We start from the raw sequence: 19,152 nt of genomic DNA, 5'->3' as shown, positions 1-19,152 counted from the left end.
ACCTAGGATCGGTATTACAGAGTAATGGAGAAATAGATGGAGATGCATGCAGTAGAATTAGGGCTGGATGGATGAAGTGGAAAGAAGCGAGTGGTGTGTTGTGTGACAGAAAAATTCCAATGAAGCTGAAGGGAAAATTCTATAAAACAGCCATAAGACTAGCTATGATGTACGGAACTGAATGTTGGGCAGTGAAAAAGAAAGAGGAACAGCGAATGCATGTGGCGGAAATGAGAATGCTTAGATGGATGAGTGGAGTGACAAAGAAGGATAACATTAGAAATGAGTATATTAGGGGAAGTCTAGGTGTGGCACCAATTGATGCCAAAATGAGAGAGCATAGGTTAAGATGGTTTGATCATGTTCAACGTCGAGACGTTAACCACCCAATGCGAAGAATAGCTGAAGTGCAGATTCCTGGAAGGAGTAGGAGAGGAAGACCAAAGAAGACCTGGGGCGAGACGATAAGGCAGGACATGTTGGTAAAGGGGATTAACATTGATATGGCCCAAGATAGAATTGTGTGGAGAAATGCAATTAGGGAAGCCGACCCCGCATAGGGATAAGGCAAAGAGAATGATGATGATGATAACGAAGTTTATAAACCCAATAAAAGAAAAGTTGTAGCTCATGAAAAATACATTTTTATTTGTTAAATTCCAAATCGAATATTTTAACGTGAAATAACCAAAACATGAAGCAATAAGTGTTAAAAAAAAGCTTTATTTTTATTCTTTACAAAAATTTGCATTACCATTGCGAAAGACCCAATTAGATGCAAGCTAGTGGCAGAGGGGAAACCCATAGAACAGCTAAGCCAGTTCAAATATCTAGGCGTAGAGTTATCAAGTTATCATGACCCAGCCAGAGACCTAAGAGGACAAATTCACAAGGCCGCTGTCTTGTCCGGATGTTTGAGAGATGTGGTCTGGAATAACCCATATATGAGAATGGACAGCAAAGTTAGAATTTATAAAACTTGCATCAGACCTGTTATGACCTATGGCATTGAATCAAGAGAAGGCACAAATAAAATCAAAAGCATGCTACGAACAGCCGAAATGAAGACCCTAAGAGCAATAGCAGGGAAGACAAGAAGAGATAGAATACGAAACAACATCATCAGGGAACAATGTTGCGTGCAAGATGTAGTCAGATGGGGCAGGCAAAGACGAAGAGAATGGTTCAGTCATGTAAAAAGAATGGAGGAGCACAGACTACCAAGAATTGCTCTAGAAGGAAAACCAGCAGGCAAGCGTCCACAGGGGAGACCACCAAAAAGATGGAGAGATAGCTGGCAGTATACCTCTCAAGAAATAATTCAACGTTGGAATTAACAGATCGACAGATCTACAACAAGTATAAGAAGAAGAAGAAGACAAAAGTTTTTAGCGCCAAAACTAAGAGAGTTATGCTCAAAATAAAGTTGGCCCCTTTTTTTGGTAAAAAAAAATTGCGAAAACCTCCCCCTATTTAGTACCCTAAATAAAATTTATCGTTACCGCTTTACCATTTACTTAATATGTATGTGTATTATTTATACAATCTGTAAGTTTGATCGGTTCAAAGTGCTTATTTTTGAAAAAATTTGGTTTTATAGCAAATAAAATTTTTTCTAAAAATCTTGAAAAAGTTCTGTTTTTTCAAAATAACTTAAGGAGGGGGATGGTTTGAAATATTTTTTTTTATTATTTCAAATAAAAGTGCATACTTTCAAGACTACTCTCTGAAAATTTCAAAATAATCGGAGTAAAATTACCAGAGATACAGCGTGTTAAATATCCCTACCTTCGACTCGCTTTGCCCCGACTTCGCGCCAGCACGCTTGAGCGTAGTGAGAAACGTTAAACAACTGTTCGCCTTCTCTTTTGTAGATTACTCCTCGATTCAAAAAACGTATTCCAATGTGCATCACTTAACAATTTGGCAGACAAATAAGAAGATGAAGATGCAGTTGTCAAAACTTTAAACGCATTTTTCTCAAAACTGCCTTTTCAAATGCGGTGGACATTGTAACTGAAAAACTACTCGGCCGATATACCTGATATTTTGCACAGATTTTCTTTAGACATTTCATGAGGTAACATCGTGGAGATATTTTTCTTTTTTTGCTTATTTTTTGTTTAACAATAATAAATCTGTTGATTTTCACAGAATATTTACCAAAAATTTCATTTTTTTGATTTGTGAGTGATGCCAAAAATTCAAAAATCATTAAAAATAAAAAAACTTGACGTTGTGACCTCGTGAAACTTATAAGCTAATTAAATCTCTTTGAATTTTTTATTTCGTATGATCGAGTGACGAGTTCTGATGTCCACCGCAAAATCCATTTTTTTGGGAGCTGCCTGTCAAAATTTGTCACCAATGGCTTATTTTTCAATATTTTGGATTGAATTTTTTTCTAAATATTCTTTGAATTGTACTTAATATGCTTATTTAAGTTAAAAATAAAATAATTGTACCATAGCTTCGAAAAAAATTCACAAAAATGTGCTTGATATGTTGATTTCAAACCATACTCCCCCTTAAAAAGTATTAGCGATACGAAAAATCCCCAAGAGTAAAAAATGTAGGTTTTGCTTTTATAAATATGATAGTTACATTTTGATTTTCTGATTGGGGATTTCCCGAAAAGTGCTTCATTTTTTGGTTATTACACGTTGAAATATTTGATTTGGAATTTGACGAATAAGAAGATATTTTTTATGAGCTACAATTTTGCTTTTGCTGGGTCTATTATAGACTTCACGAATACACAGTTTTTTTCTAAACTATGAATATTTTTTTCGATACAATACTTATTTTTTGAGTTATTAGTGAAAAACCGCCTGGAAAAGTGGTTTTTTGTCGAAAAATAAACATTTTCAATCGAAAATAACTTGAAAAGTCTAACTTAAAAAAAAAACTATATAGAACGAAAATTACTTAGAATTAGTCAGTTTGTCCATTTCCGGACTTATTTTAAACATGCCTTTTTCACCTCCGAGAAGGGTGGCTGTCACCCCAAGTAAAATCAACCACCGGCAGAAGTTCAACTTTGATGTGGAGGGTAAGTAGAACCTAAATCCAAATTTCCATGCAATTCGAAAAAGATGTATTTTGAAACGATTCTTTAACAGTTACTAGAAGCAGAAGAAGATTATACAGGGTGTCCCGAAAAGATTGGTCATAAATTATACCACAGATTATGGGATCAAAAATAGGTTGATTGAACCTCACTTACTTATATACAATAGTGCACACACATAAAATTACAGCCCTTTGAAGTTACAAAATGAACATCTATTTTTTTTCATATATCGAAAACTCTCAGAGATTTTTTATTGAAAATGGAACTGTGGCATTTTTATGGCAGCAACATCTTAAAAAAAATTAAAGTAAAATTTGTGCACCCCATAAAAATTTTATGGGGGTTTTGTTCCCTTAAACCCCCCAAACTTTTGTGTACGTTCCAATTAAATTATTATTGTGGCACCATTAGTTAAACACAATGTTTTTAAAACTTTTTTGCCTCTTAGTACTTTTTCGATAAGCCAATGTTTATCGAGATATTTTGAATATTTGTCGAATCCACCACATATTTGTATATGGTTAAGTACGATAATAGAGACCTGTTAATAATCTGAAAATTTATTTATCTACATTTCGATAAAAGGTGACTTATGAAAAAAAGACTAAGAGGCAAAAGTTTTAAAAACACTGTGTTTAACTAATGGTACCACAATAATAGTTGAATTGGAACGTACACAAACATTTGGGGGTTTAAAGGAACAAAACCCCAATAAAATTTTTACGTAAATATATTGAAAAAGAAGGCGCATCTCGATAAAAACTCCCAAAACTGGCAAAAAAATACTAGGAGGCAAAAAAGTTTTAAAGACGTTGTGTTTAACTAATGGTACCACAATAATGAATTCATTAGAACGTACAAAAAAGTTTGGGGAGGTTTAAGGGAACAAAATCCCCATAAATTTTTATGGGGTGGACAAATTTCACTATAATTTTGTTGTAAGATGTTGCTGCCATAAGAATGATACATGTCCATTTTCAATAAAAAATCTCTAATAGTTTTCGATATATTGAAAAAAATCGATTTTCATTTTGTAACTTCAAAGGGCTGTAACTTTTTTTATGAGCACATTTGTACTAAGGTAAGTTAGGTTAAATCGAACTAATTTTGACCCTAGAATGTGTGGTATAATTTATGACCAATCTTTTCGGGACACCCTGTATATTACATGTTTCAAATGAAAATACGAAGGTGTATAAATTCTATAGGTATTTAAAACGGGATGCAAAGAAGAATTTTACATTTATTAGGACAATAACATCCTTGTAGGATTCTACTTGAGGATCAAATAGTCTGGGCTCTTAGCCACTAACTTCATTAGCAATTGGTCTTCCTCACCGTGTGTTGTGTAGCTACCGACTTCACTACTGCTCTTGTAGAAGACTTGAGGAGACACAAACTTAATGTATATGGTAATGTATTTGCAATACATTACGTAGTTTGGAATGGTAAACTCTATGTTGAGGAGAAGAGTATTTCTATGTTGGCTGACAATGCATTAGCTGTGTGGAGCTGTTGAACAAGCTCCAATGCTGTAGTATTTATATTTTTCATAGAACGCCACCATGTCTATGGTATTACATTCTCAATTAAATGTTTAGAGAACATATATGGTTTAAAGGGTACACACTTTGCCAATTAATAATAATTGGCAATGCACCTGGATGATAATTTATAATGGATGGATGATAAGTTTATTTCCACTAAAGCGCTTATCAAGCAAATTTGCCAAAAAATGAGCTGGGTTCAAAGCCATTTCCATACGCTCCTTGAGCTCCTTCGTATCATGTACAAAAATTCGCCAATTACATGTTTCAAAAAAACACTAAACACCACAAAATAACTTACAATAGGCGTTATGGCAATAGCCAACTTGCAATGCGAATTGATCAATTGTAAATAGTCTAGAGTTCCACCAGACAATAGCTCCTAATTGCAATTGGCCTTATTATTATTAAAATCAAAGTTATTAATATTATGTTTAAGAAAATATGATTTGAACAATGTTTTTTTCTAAGTTTTATTTCTTGTTTAAAACATAAAATTTAAAACAAAAAACGCATGTTTAAAACAAAAAAAAAAAAAGTGTTTTAAACATGTTTTATTTGTTTAAAACAAAAAATTTAAAAACAAAATAAAACATGTTTAAAACAAAAAAAAACCCACAAGGAAGAACTTCCTGTAGTTGGCTGTATACCATTAATTACAAGTGAAATTTAATAAAAAATTTTCCTCTTGGTAAAAGGTATATTAGTTTAAAAAGCCCTAAAGGGCTACAAACATTTAAACAAAACGTTTTCGCTCTGTAACGAGAGCATCATCAGTGTTACCTAGAATAGGTATAGCCATATTAATTAAAGCAAAATGTTAAAGTTAAAATGATGACCAAGGTAAAAGCAATGTTTGGTTATACTTACAAGAACATGTTGAGCCAACAAAAAAATACAAAGGTAAAAGCCTTTCAAAAAACAGACAAAAGTCTTATATAAATGAGCACATCGAAAAAACGTTTAAAACAAAAAAAACATGTTTTGTATAAAATAAAAAAAACATGTTTTTTTTTTCAACCCTGCGTTAGTTAGATGGCTCTACTCGAGTTACTTGGGAACAAAAAAAAGAATGAAGAAAATTCTGTATGGGAAGCCAAGAAAAGGCATTTTTTTAACATATACCGATTTTGAACTTTAGGATTACAATTTCTCCAACCTAATTTTTGATTGGAATTTTGCTATTTTTGGTAATTTTCACTCGTAATATTGATAGTTTTTATTATAATAATATATGTTATGAGTATTTTAAATATATGAAAACTGGTGTGGAGCAAGAGGACAAAAATAAAAAGGTGATAGTTCAAAAATTATGATCCTATTGTTTATATCTTTGCCGTAAATGCCGGTCAACTTTGACTGGTTGTATCTCAGGAACCACTCATCACAATTAAATGTTTTTTCTTTTAAAAGAAGCGTCCTTCCGCCTTTTTTCCAATACCGTTTTCATGATTTAATTTGATATTTCCCGAGATATTCTATTTGTTTATAAGCCAAAATATTGTTTATAATTTTAAAATATACCTAAGGCCGCTTAAATAGTCCAATTTCAATTCTGTAAAGTACATTAGATAGGTACAGTGTATTTTTATACAAAAAGAATGGTTATTCTTATGTATCATAATTATTTTGGTTATTATAGCGACCGTAAATTTTTAATTAACAACTCAATTGTTGCTAAACTGTTCATTCAATTTCCATCGGCTTCTGGAATTATAATCTATACGAAAAGATCTTTTATATTACGAAGTTATTTAATTATTGCTAAACAATTACTTATCTAAAATTTTAGTTGAAAATTAAATATTTTGTTGGAAAAACTCGCATTTTTCGGGGAAATTTTTCATCTAACTAAATCGGGAAAAACACTTCTTTATGCAGAATTTAATTACGGTGAATTTTTATTTGAGTGTTTTTGGTGTAAAGTTAAAATCTTTGGAGTTATAGAGCAAAAATTGAAAAAAAACACGATTTTCGGGCGCTATTTTGTTTATAAAAAAAGTAGCACACTATCTGCAGACTTTGCATACCTATATTATTAATATATATAATCATAAGATTTGATTCCAGCAATAAAATTGCTGGTAAATAACTTTTCCTTGTATTTTGCTAATTAGCCCAGAGTACTTAATAGTGATGTTGATTATAGTTACTTTCGAGTATTCGTTACAAATCGTTACCTTTGTATAAAGTAATCATTTACAGTATTCGTTACTTTGATTACTATGATTACTTTTGTATTTGAGTACTGGTATTCATATAAAATCGTATTGCTCAGTAGGTAGGTATTTTGTATAAAGTAATCATTTCCAGTATTCGTTACTTTGATTACTATGATTACTGTATCTCTCAGTAGGTAAGTCTGTATAGGTATTCCGATATAACAACGACCTTCACCATTCTATTTAAGAGATAAAAATGATTTGATTACTATGATTACTTTTGTATTTGAGTACCACTAATCATATGGTGAATCGTATTTCTCAGTAGGTAGGTATTTTGTATAAAGTAATCATTTACAGTATTCGTTACTTTGATTACTATGATTACTTTTGTATTTAAGTACAGCTAATCATATCAAGAATCGTATCTCTCAGTAGGTAGGTATTTTGTATAGGTATTCCAATATAACAATGACCTTCACCGATCTGTTTAAGGGATAAAAATGATTTGATTACTATGATTACTTTTGTTTTTTGAATACCAGTAATCATATCGAGAATCGTATTTCTCAGTAGGTAGGTACTTTGTATAGGTATTCCGATATAATAAGGACCTTCATGAAGTACGAAGTAATCAAAGTAATCAAAGTAATCAAAGTAGATACAATAGTTGTTACTTGCTCTGATACGATTGGTACGAAGTAATCAGAGTAATCAAAGTAACGATTTGCCTCTCTGTATAGTAATCGTTACTTTTGGTATTCGTGAGTAACGAGTACTTTGTAACAAATAGTTACTTTTTCAACATCACTACAGAGTAATACCCTCTCCCCCTTTTCGAGCCTCATGTGATTATTGGACAGCAATAATATTTAATACTATTTAATAGACAACAATATTTAATAAAAACTCAAGACAAACAGAATAAGATAAAGGTCAGATATTGACACATATTGTGATTTATTTGTCAAAGGGGTTTTTGGAAATAGAAAATAGAGAATTGTAGGTGTCTTGGCAATACTTGATAGAGAACCTGTTTGCATAAAAGTTGGGGATAGATCCTATTAACCTTTCAGAGTTAACATGCGGACTGTGAGTCCGCTTGTCGAATTATTGGTCAATTTCTGCTGATTAATTACGCTCTCGATCATGGGGTGCTCGATAGCTTCAAGCAAGGGGGCACTTTATTCAGGAGGATGTGAGAGTTGTCTAGTGCATTTAGTTCTGATGTTATATTGACTTGCGGAGTGTGAGTCCACACATTATACAAGTTGTAACAAATCTTCAGGTAAGATCCACTTATTTCTAGGGTAAATAAAAATATTTATAATTTATAATTATAAGTGATATACTGATTATGTGTTACGTAATATATGAATGATATTATAAACTTATTTTTTTACATATGTTTTGAATGTGAGTTTTGAAAAGCAACAAGCATATCTTGTAAAGCTTCATGCGGAATTTCTCTCTGATTCTGAGCCAGAAGTTGACCCTTGTCCATGACGATGCTAGTTTGGAAGGAGTGTCACATTTCATTACATGTATAGGTATCTACTATGCAGCTCAAACATTTGTTTTTTATTAAGTCTGTGTTTAATTTCGTAAAAACACCTAGTTGTTTTGTATTTGTATAATTTGGGTTTTTGTGTTTTATAGTACCCAAAATGTGAAAACAATATATAACTTAGGTAAATTGCTACATTAGTAAGGCTACTCGGCCTGGTCCGAAATTTGCACAGTATATTTTTGACGACTTTTTATTCACTTTTCATTCTATACATTTTTTCGCGCTGAGCTATAGTTTTTCTGTATTTCTCATTCAAAAAACTGATATTTTGACATCAATTTCAAACCGCATCCACCATTTTAATTGCTGTCAACAACGTGCGTATGCGTATTGCATACTTTTTTGAAGCAATGTTGCCACATCTTTCGAAATTATTGTTTATTGCGAAATTACCAATTCCAGTATGTACTAGACTTTTTGCAAGCGTAAAATAAAGGATACTTGTAATAAGATACAAGAAAAAAGTGAAAACAAGATCATTGAAAAAAGTAAAACATTAAGTTTTTATTTTGGCATTTAAAGAATACTCATAAAACTCATCCTAAAATATGGAAGTGCAATTAGAAATATGTACTATTTTAGGAATTGTTAAATACTTTTGCATATTATGGGTATATAAAATGGGGAATTTCTGGAGAATGTATTATTGGGGAATAATGGATATACCTACAGTCCTCAACTGTTTAAGGACATTGGTACATACAAATTGCTTCAAGAATAATAATTGTGTTTGAAAGAATATTTCTTATTTTGAAGAGATTTCTTATTTTAGCATGTGGAATGAGATGCTAGTTACCTTTTGTTCATATCAGCATGTTCAGTTTTGCGGCTGATATTGGCCGAAACATTAATAATCTAATTCTGAGAAGAAACTTTTATTATGAGTTCTTTTTAATAAATAAAACAGAACATACAATTTAATGATGAAAGTTTAATCGAATAATTATGTAATCCCCAAAAAAAAACTCATAATAATACATAACTTTTATTAAAATTAAGTTCAATAGTTACTCCGAAAAACACAAATGTACATTTGGCAACATTGAACATGATCAGAATATCCTATATTGTGTGCAAGCGCGCTGGACTTATTTTTCCAAACAATGAATTTTTGGCCATTTTACAATATTATTTATTTTTGGATAATTTAATGCGAAAATAATGAATGGTATTTATAATTTGTTTATATATGTTATAATAACATAAAAGTATTTTGTACTTTGATAGCATTTTAATCTGGCTAGTTTTAAATTTTCCATATTTTATAATTTTTTTTTCAATTGTTTTAAACATTTCTACACTTTTTGTTTGTTCCGTAACAAAAAACATGAAAATTTTGCCTTTGTTCCAATTTTTAGGCTAAGTCCAAAAAATTTACGCATTTTTAGTGATCCTTACTAATGTAAACATTTACCATAACTTATTACTGTGAAAAAGATATGATTAACTTTTATTTTCAAAGCACTAGTTTAAGCTTATATACAAATGATACTAAATTTTTGTGCAAATAGTTTTTTTTTCTTTATTTTAAATATATGAGAAGTTGTTCTCACACCGTTTTTCCAAAAATATTTGTTTTTTGGACCTTTTCTGGATTTGCGGACTGTGAGTCCCACATTACTTTTTATGTACCATCATGCCATTTCAATTATCTCTGAAAGGTTAAGAAACCTTAATTATAGAAGCAGGTGGGTCTTCTGAAGCAATGTTGTTTACAAATTACATTTTTCAACTACTACATCATTGTTTTTAAAAAGTTCTGCTTAATGAAAGTTGAAAATTTGCATTGAGCTTTCTTATTCTTAAATAAGTGCTTGTTGTTCGGCTTCATAAATTCATTTTGTTAATGCTTAATTCTAACTATTCAGCCCATCCTGGGACGAGCTGTAGTACTATTATAGTAATGAGAAATATTATAGAGAAGCAAAAAATGTACTCACCCCAGTAGGCTACTACTAGATTTCTTTCGTCATGCTCATCAGCCAGTTTTAAAAGATGAGCAAGAGGCTTTACCTCCGCTGTTACAGGAGGAAATTTTACCACCATTATACAATATCAAAAGATTGTTAATTCTCAATTATAAATGACTAATTTTATAATTATAATCAAAAATTTTCATTACTGACAGTGACAGTGACAATTATTGATAGTGACAGTGACACTAATGACAATGACAGTATCGGTAGATAAAAAACAATTTGGGAACTCGAACATTTTATCTACAACTTATTAGAACTACTGTATTTAAGCATAGGTATTAAGCAGAGCTTTTACTTATCTCATTATAATAATAAATAATACCAGATAATAATATATATGTTTTCTATCAATTATGATTTTAGATATCTATTTATTTAAAGGTAAAAGATATGATTTAATATTTCTTTCCAGTAGTTCATTAAATTTATGTGTAGTTCAATAAATCAGTACAATGGCTACCGTGTTAAATTTAAGTAATATTCCTTTTAAAGCTATAAATCGCCATTTAAAAACAGTAGTTTACCAAAAACAATGCATATTTAAAGTTTATGGACAAAATACAAAAAATGTATACCTTAGCCAATTTTATTATACCAAAGTAAGTCTTGGTTACACCATTTTGTAAATCATATAACTAAACATTTTTTAGGAGTATTCTACAAAGACTGAGAAAAAATCAAACAGTAGCAAAGGTAGTGGTGGCATTTTAGCAGGCATTTTAAGTAAAATACCTAGTAGTGCTCCCAAAGCACAACCTATTCGAGGATGTTTTCATCCAGGGGCCTCCACTCTGACCAGAGAAACTATATCCTTGCAAAAACAGACTCCTATCACTGGTCGGCAAATGGTAGGAGCTATGTTACAATATATATGGCCAGAAAATGATAAATCCATAAGAGACAGGGTAAAATTGGCAGTGTCTTTACTTATTGGAGCCAAGGTCATGAATGTGTGTGTCCCATTTATTTTTAAATATTCTGTGGATTATTTAAATGTTGGAAATGCCTTAAATATGGAAACTGCTCCACAAACGGTAGCCACTGTAGCAACTAGTTTATTATTAGGATGTAAGTCTTATACAACTCTATATTATTTAGGTACCTATTGTTCGTCCTCTATAACTTATCCCATATGTCACGATTCATTTTCAAATAAATTAAGTCAAAACATGAAGTGAATCGTACGCCGATGTGTGTAGTATATAGTATACAGTATACAAAATGTATATACACATCGACATTTGTTTCACTTTATGTTTTGACTTATTTGTTTGAAAATGAATCGTGACACGTGGGAAAAGTTATAGCGCAGGAGTGGCCAAGCTCCTTGATAGCTAGAGCCACTTTTCACAAGTTAAAACTTTTCGCGAGCCGCAATTAAAGACTAATTGAAAAAGAAGGTAGGTATGTACAATGTTTTTTAACAGGACTTTTATTTATTGAAAACAAATAAAATTACAAAATCTTAAAACTGAATTACATTTGTTTTCCTTATTCTTCTTCTCGTTGTCCTTATGCCCAATAAGATAGTCGAACTTTGCTATCGCCTATCACCTATCCATCTTTTACCCATTTCTTCCACGCCTTCCGGTCTTCTTCCCATTTCCTTCACCTATTGCGCTGTTTTCTGTCTCTTGGTTTCGATTTCCTGGATTTGTTCCATTCGCCCCTTTCTAGGTCTGCTCCTTCTTCTTTTCCCCTGTCTCTTGGCATCTTTTGCCTTCTTTACTAGTATGTTCTCGTTCATTCTAATTAAATGTCCAAATCAATCCAGGTTTCTTTTTTAAATTTTTTTCTCTATTGGTCCGTCTTTTTTTTTTTGGGAAGGAGGAAATCTTCATAAGACCGTCAGGGTAGACTGCAGCACCCCAAGAAATTAGTGTTCTGCCCTCTACCCTGGTGTGTGGGATTCAGACACCCGTGAAGCCGAGCGAATCAATCGTGAAAACGCAACTGCCTACTTACTAAAACCCCCTCATTCCAGCCGTGGACACCCGGTACGTATTTTTAACAAACGTTACTTCAGATGCCACGCTGCTGACCCTATCTCTACTCCATGTCGGTGGAGCCGACTGTGAGGAGTAGTTATTCTTTTATTTGTTCTAGAAATAAAACATTGAGTACTGTGTACAAAAAGAAGAGTATATGAAAAAAGTTAAAATAAAACGAAGTGTACACAACTGAAATAAAATAAAGTAAGATAAAATAAGTATTCATAAAACATTGTAAAGATAAAAGTGTATAGATAAAGGTGTATAAGTAAAATAAATGATAAAATATCCTTGACGATGTCTTCTGTCACTCTCTCATCTCCCATTTTGTCTCGCTCTCTCTCGTGTTTCCTTTTTTTTATTATCTCTGTTATTAGGTCTACTATCACGTTGAAATTTTCTTTGCTTTGCATGGCTACATTCATTATAGTCTCTGGTGTTATCTCACCTAGTTTTCTTCTCATGTCTTGTTGTTTATCGTGGAAAACGTTGCAATGGATTACACAATGCTCTGCGTCGTCACACACTCCACATTCTATATATGTCATCTTCAGTTTTCCTTATACGATATGTGTAAGACCTGAATGAGCCGTGCCCGGTCAGGAATTGAGTAAAAAAGTAATTTGTTCTTTTAAACCTACATTGGTACCACTCTTTCACATCTGGAATTAGTGTTTTTGTCCATTGTGCTTTTTCTATCTGTTGCTCCCATTCTTGTTGCCATTCGTTTAGCATTTGCTCTCTTACCTCGGCTTTCACTCCTATTAGGTGACCGTTATCATTTTCGTATATAATCTTACGCTCTTTTGCTAGGAGGTGAATGGGGAGCGTACCCGCGATCACCTGTAGGGCTATCGTCGATGTAGTTCGGTATGCACTTACTACCTTCAGGAGGGGTTTTCTTTGACTTCTCGTTAATATTTCCTCATATTTTTTGTATCTCAACGCTTCAAGCCATACAGGTGCCCCATATAGGAGGGTGGATTGTACTACCTGGAGATACAATTTTCTTTTATAGTTGCTAGGTCCGCCTATATTTGGCATAATCTTTGTCATAGCAGCAATTCTCTGTTCAGCTTTCTGAACTGTATTTATAAGGTGTTTCGTGTATCTCAAACCTGAATCAAGGTGTATGCCCAGATATTTAGCACAGTTACTCGGTTCTATAATGCTACCATTTAAATCAAAGCTCAAAGTTGGTCTCTGTCTTGGACCCTTTAATATTACTATGTCTGTTTTACTACTTGCCAACTCTAGGTCATTCTCTGTCATCCACCTGTTGACTTTTCTGTAACAACTTGTCACCTTTTCTTCAATATCCCCGTTTATGTTAGACTCTATTAGGATTGCAAGGTCATCTGCATATGCTATGGCATAGGTGTCTTGCCCATAGTCTATTTCCAATACCCCGTTGTACAGTACATTCCATAGAGTAGGTCCCAAAACGGACCCTTGCGGTACTCCTGATGAGAGTTTCATGTCTGTATTATATGCCACATTTAAATATCTGTTTGTCAGGTATTTATTTATAATATTTATGATGTAGTCTGACACTCCTGCCACTTCGAGCTTCGTTAGTATGTGATGCCAATTTGCAGAGTTGAAGGCGTTCTTCACGTCGAACATCTTTTTTCTGATCTTTTTACAGTATCAGAGATCTTCTTCACCGCATCTATAGCCGATCTGGATTTTCTAAAACCGTAATTTTTTCCAGAATTTCAAGTTCGTCTTCAAGACGTTTCTTTATAAGACCTTCATATAATTTTCCTATGCAATCTAGTAAGCATAGAGGTCTATATGAGCTGGCTTCGTCCGGGTTCTTTCCTGGTTTTGGTAATAATACGAGTCTCGCCAACTTCAGTTTATCTGGGAATTCTTATGTGTTCAACAATTCATTGAATACTTTGCGCATCACTTCAGGTTTCTCTTTTACTACCAGTTTTATTGCTTCTGGCGTTACTTTATCTGGACCTGGTGCTTTTCCTGGCTTTATACTTTCTGCTGCTTGTATGATCTCTTCAGTAGTGAACTCTGCAGGTTTAATATTATTGTCTATCCGTAGGAATGTGTTGTCGGGCTTCCTTGGAAATAGAGTGTTCGCTATTTCCATCTTTCGTTTTGCACAAAGGTTATATGGGGACTCGAACCTTAGACTTTTCATGGCGATCTTATATGCTTCGCCCCATATGTCTTCTTCCAGCGCGGCACACAAATCCTGCCAACATGTGCGTTTAGCCCTTTTAATTTCACTACTTAATTCTTTTTTGGCTCTCTTATATGCCTCCTTATGTTCTTCTTGGTTTCTATGCCTTTGTGCTATTCGCCTGCGTCTTAAGCATTCCTCTCGCTTATTTTGGATTTGGTCATTCCACCAGTAGGGTATTGTATAAGTAGTGTGCCTATTTATGGTACTTCTTCTGTGTGCATTTATGATATTTTCTCGGAGCTCGTTAAAGTTGGTAGTTTCTTCTTGTAGGTTATTTATTTCTCTTTTAAATTTTTCCTTGTCGAATACTGCTCTCTTCCTGCCGTATTTCGTGACCTTGGTGCCAATTTCGTAAGTAATGTACCTGTGAAAGGTGAAAAGGTTCTCGTCCAGTACGTCCCAATCCCTGATCTTTTTGGCAACACCACCGCTAGCTATGGTGACATCTATGTGGCTTTTCGATGTACCTCTCACAAAGGTTGGTTTTCCATTGTTTAGCACTGTGAGGTCCGCCGCGGAGATCCACTCATTCCAAAGTTCACCCCTCTCGTCATTTCGGGGGGATCCCCATAGAATGGACTTTGCATTTATGTCTCCCGCCACTAAAAAATGTTTCTCCCTCTGTGTAGTGTCTATTATATTCTCCGCGTGTTGTCTGTAACGCTCTCTAGTAATATTCGGGGAAATATAGCATACTATTATGGTTATTTTGTCGATTTTTATTGTTACATGCCCCTCTTTTCTTACTATTTTATTGATGCACACGTTTCTATTTAGTATTTTTATCGCTACGTCGATGTTATTATCATATATCCAACCTTTATTCGTAGCTATTCTCTTATTAGGTTCTGGGACGATCAAGAGATCTGCCTCTATTCCCAAGGCTTTCGCGTGAATTAAGTCGTGTGTTACCTTTGCTCTTCCGGCGTTGACTTGTAATATTTTTAGTCTCTTTGTCCCTATCGAATCCATTTTTAATATCTACCAGTAACTTATTATGTCACTTAGATGGGTGGTGGTGTCTGCTATTATGATTATCCAAGGATAATTTTCTGGGCACTATCCGGCGACAGTTCATCCACCTTCTGACTTACAGCTTCAGGTGTTCGAGCCTCGCTGAGTGTCATCTGTATTTCGTCGCAGGCTTTCGAAAACTCCATCATAAGAGGGTCTTCGAGAACTTCGGCTTTTTCAGTAGGTACTTCGACCTGTCGCACTGTAGATACGTCGCCGTCCTGGTCAAACTCGTTTAGAAGTGAGTCCTGCGCAGTTTCTGTATTTTGCGGGGGTTTTAGAGGATGCGGTTCCTCGGCGAGGGCTATATCTTTTTTCTCAGGTTCAACTGAAGTAGAAGTAAAGCGGATTAGGGAACTATGTCCTTGTTGTTCGCTCTTTCTTGCCCTTTTTAGGGCGGTTTTGAATTCTGGGCACTCCATGCTGCCCGTCCTGTGCTGTGAGTCACATAGAACACACCATTCGACATCATTGCACTCCTTTATATTGTGGCCGGTTTTTCCACACCGGTAGCACGTGCCGCTTCGGTCTGGTCCTTTACAAACATTTGTGCTGTGGGTGTATCCCCAATACTTGCATTGGTCCCTGTTTTAGGATGTTTCTAATGTTTTCGTTCCTTTCCCTGTCCAACATTTGTTTTCCTTCTTTTGGTAATTCTTTAAAATTTGGTGAATAATTTGTGGTAGCACTTCTCAGTAATTCTTTCAGATTCTGGTTGGTTAATACTGATATGTGTTAGGATTTCGGAGAAATAATTCGACAAGCATCCTTTTTTAATTTAGAGTACGTACTTCGATTTTGATACAAATTTCCATAATTCGATAATCGGCGTCGACTTATAATTTTATTTTCGAGCTTGATCTTGCCTCTCTATTAATTTTAATTCTCCATATGTTGTTTGGGTCATATATTGGTAATAAAAAATTCACCTTATGGGCTATGTTTATTTCAAGTAAATTCAGAAAAAAATAAAGAGACGATTTAAAATATTTTAAGTCTTGAAATAAATTTTAGACTTCAGTCAATATTCCTTCTGGCTTTTTTATTTACTCGAAGTTTTTCTAGTTTAATATTGTAACAAATTTTTTTAATATACATATAATGACTAAATATACAAATTGGTCTGGAGTGGGTTCATTACTGACTTTTATGTCGTGCCACTCTTAATATTCTTTCGCGCAATTTTGGATTTGTCATATCACTCTTAGCTTGGATGGAAATGGAATTTGTTACAAAGTTGCATTTGGTCTTTCATATTTGTTGTCAGTAATTTAAAAGACATTCTGAAACACATATGGAATGATAATAATTTTTTTACATAATAAAACAAAATTGAAAAGGATCGCGGTTACATTTATCGAGAGCCACAAGTAATTCTTCAAAGAGCCGCATGTGGTTCAGTTTGGCCACCCCTGTTATAGCGGATGGACTATATTTACACGGCATCTTTATATAATATCCATGTATAGAGCATCCCATTTAAAAATTATATATTTCAAAAATGTTTAAGAAAAAAATTGATATCGATATTGATAAAGACAGTGACATCTGTAATTTAATAATCAATGGAGCATCCCTCAAATTACTAACTAATAAAGCATCCTATTAGTGGTTACAAAAATCATTCATCTCACAGCTATTACGGAGTCCCTTTATATACACTTTGCATTAATTGTCCTGCGATGTCACTGACTTTAGTATATAATGTATGGTATGTTTTTAGCTCTGGTAAAATATTTTAAAAAATATATTTAAGATATAAAGCGCCTTGTGATATGTATTAGGTACGCTAACCAATTCAATAATAATATAAATATATTTTAATTCTGGCACATTTGTAGGTATTACTAATACAAGTAGGTATTAGTAAGTTGGCAGTAGGTAGGTATTACTAATACCTACTACTGAAAAAAAAAGAGAACAGCAATACTCAATATACTATAATACTCATTAAAAAATGTATATAAATATTAATTGAAATAATTACTATTGAATCCGTTTTAATTTTTAAGACTGTTTTATAAATATATTACTGTTTAAGGTGCAACTGCAAATTATACTATGAAAAATTATAAAATGTGTTTTCTCTAAAAATATTTTAATTCCATAGGGGTTATAGGTATGTGACACCAAAAATAGAATAATTACTAGATAAGTACATTCTTTTCATTTGAAATTTTTATTTGAATCTGTTGTTTTTTTACGAAATCAAAGTGAATCTTGTTATTTAAATGGTCTTATAAATTGCATCTCAAATCATTGGTGCTAGCTGGCGAGCCTCGGCAAGGGGCACATTTCTTATTTGTCTGACATTATTTTTATTGTTCATTAAAATAAGACTTTTTATGTAACATGTAATTATTAATAAATTGAAAGCAATTATGTGTTTCTGAAACTCTTGTACTTTTGTGTTTAGTCTGCCATACACGTTAGAGTTTTGACCTTGCGTGGATAACCAACAGGCAAGCCCTAGCGTGTATGTGATAACACTGTACAGTTATAGGTGCATTCATATTATACATTAAAGGTTAAAACTATCACGCAAATCTTAACGTGTATAACCTACTTTAGGCACTTCATACTAAGCCTTATGTTGTGAAAACAACAGTTAAATTAATTCGTTTTTATAAAAATATCGCTCTTAACCCTTTGCGTAACTTCAGTAGTGCACGAGATGTGCGGGAAACGCATATATGCAACAGGGCTAACCGCTTCGCTGCGGTTAGCGATTATTTGCGTATAGACAAAATATAACATAAACAAAATATAATGTCATCACATGTTTTCTGAATAAATGTGCGTGAACCGCCCACCTAAAGTGCCTCGAGCGGGATGAGTGGGAGGGGTAACTGAGAAGGTGTTTAGTATTGCGAACGCGTTGGAAAAAATGTAAAGTTACCGTAAAGTGAATATTGTCGATATTTCTCTGATAACAATTGTATTTTTTTGTAGAAGTAATGCTCATAAGGTTTATCAGTGTAATGATTTTAAATGCCTCTCATTACAGAAAAAATTTAATTTTGTAAAAGGTAAGAAACTGTGTTTTAATTGTTTGGGTAGTAAACATTTCTCTTAAGATTGCGGCTCTACTCGATCATGTACTTTGTGTGGAGGTCGTCATCACTCATCCTTACATGGTACCTCTGAAAATGTCTCTTCCTCTAGGAACATCAATAGGCAATATCTCGTGAACGCATGCTCAAACTCCCCAAAATTCTCAAGGTGCTTCTCGTATTGTCGCTCCCATATCTACTCAGCATTCTTTTAATAATCGCAACCAAAATGAAGCTTCTACTAGTTCATTCAGACCTCCTTTAGATGTGCAAAATTCTCCAGATTCTCAGGCAGCCACGTCTCTCTCCGCTTTATCAGTTAAAACTGATGTAAGTATTGTTGGCTACCGCTTTAGTACCAGTTTATTCGAAAGACGGCAGAGCGCTCCTAGATAATGGGAGCCAACATTCGTTTATCTCTCGTGATTTGGTTGAGAAGTTAAAACTCATCCCTTATTTTAAACAGTTACAGATATCAACCATATCCGAAAACACCTCACTCTCAAACGAAATGTTGAATTTAGAATTTTTCCCCTATAATGTAAAGGACAGAAGTT

At 33.5% G+C, this 19,152-nt stretch overlaps 2 protein-coding genes across 2 annotated transcripts in view; one reads left to right on the top strand and one right to left on the bottom strand.

Moving 5' to 3' along the window:
- The window catches only part of LOC114345252 (vacuolar protein sorting-associated protein VTA1 homolog), a 49,557-nt gene extending 39,053 nt beyond the window's left edge, over positions 1-10,504 (bottom strand). The window contains exon 1 of the mRNA XM_050658897.1: positions 10,293-10,504. Within this exon, the coding sequence (XP_050514854.1) occupies positions 10,293-10,398 (106 nt within the window). The 5' untranslated portion in view covers positions 10,399-10,504. The remainder of the gene's footprint in view (positions 1-10,292) is intronic.
- An 85-nt stretch (positions 10,505-10,589) lies between these two features.
- Positions 10,590-19,152, top strand: part of LOC126890068 (iron-sulfur clusters transporter ABCB7, mitochondrial) — a 64,851-nt gene continuing 56,288 nt past the window's right edge. The window contains exons 1-2 of the mRNA XM_050658895.1: positions 10,590-10,930; positions 10,982-11,399. Coding sequence (XP_050514852.1) covers positions 10,784-10,930; positions 10,982-11,399 — 565 coding nt within the window. The 5' untranslated portion in view covers positions 10,590-10,783. The remainder of the gene's footprint in view (positions 10,931-10,981; positions 11,400-19,152) is intronic.

The sequence above is a fragment of the Diabrotica virgifera genome, chromosome 8 (genome assembly GCF_917563875.1).
Source record: "Diabrotica virgifera virgifera chromosome 8, PGI_DIABVI_V3a".
Lineage (NCBI taxonomy): Eukaryota > Metazoa > Arthropoda > Insecta > Coleoptera > Chrysomelidae > Diabrotica > Diabrotica virgifera.
Note: the sequence above shows the minus strand (reverse complement) of the source record. Positions and strands in the feature narration are given on the sequence as shown.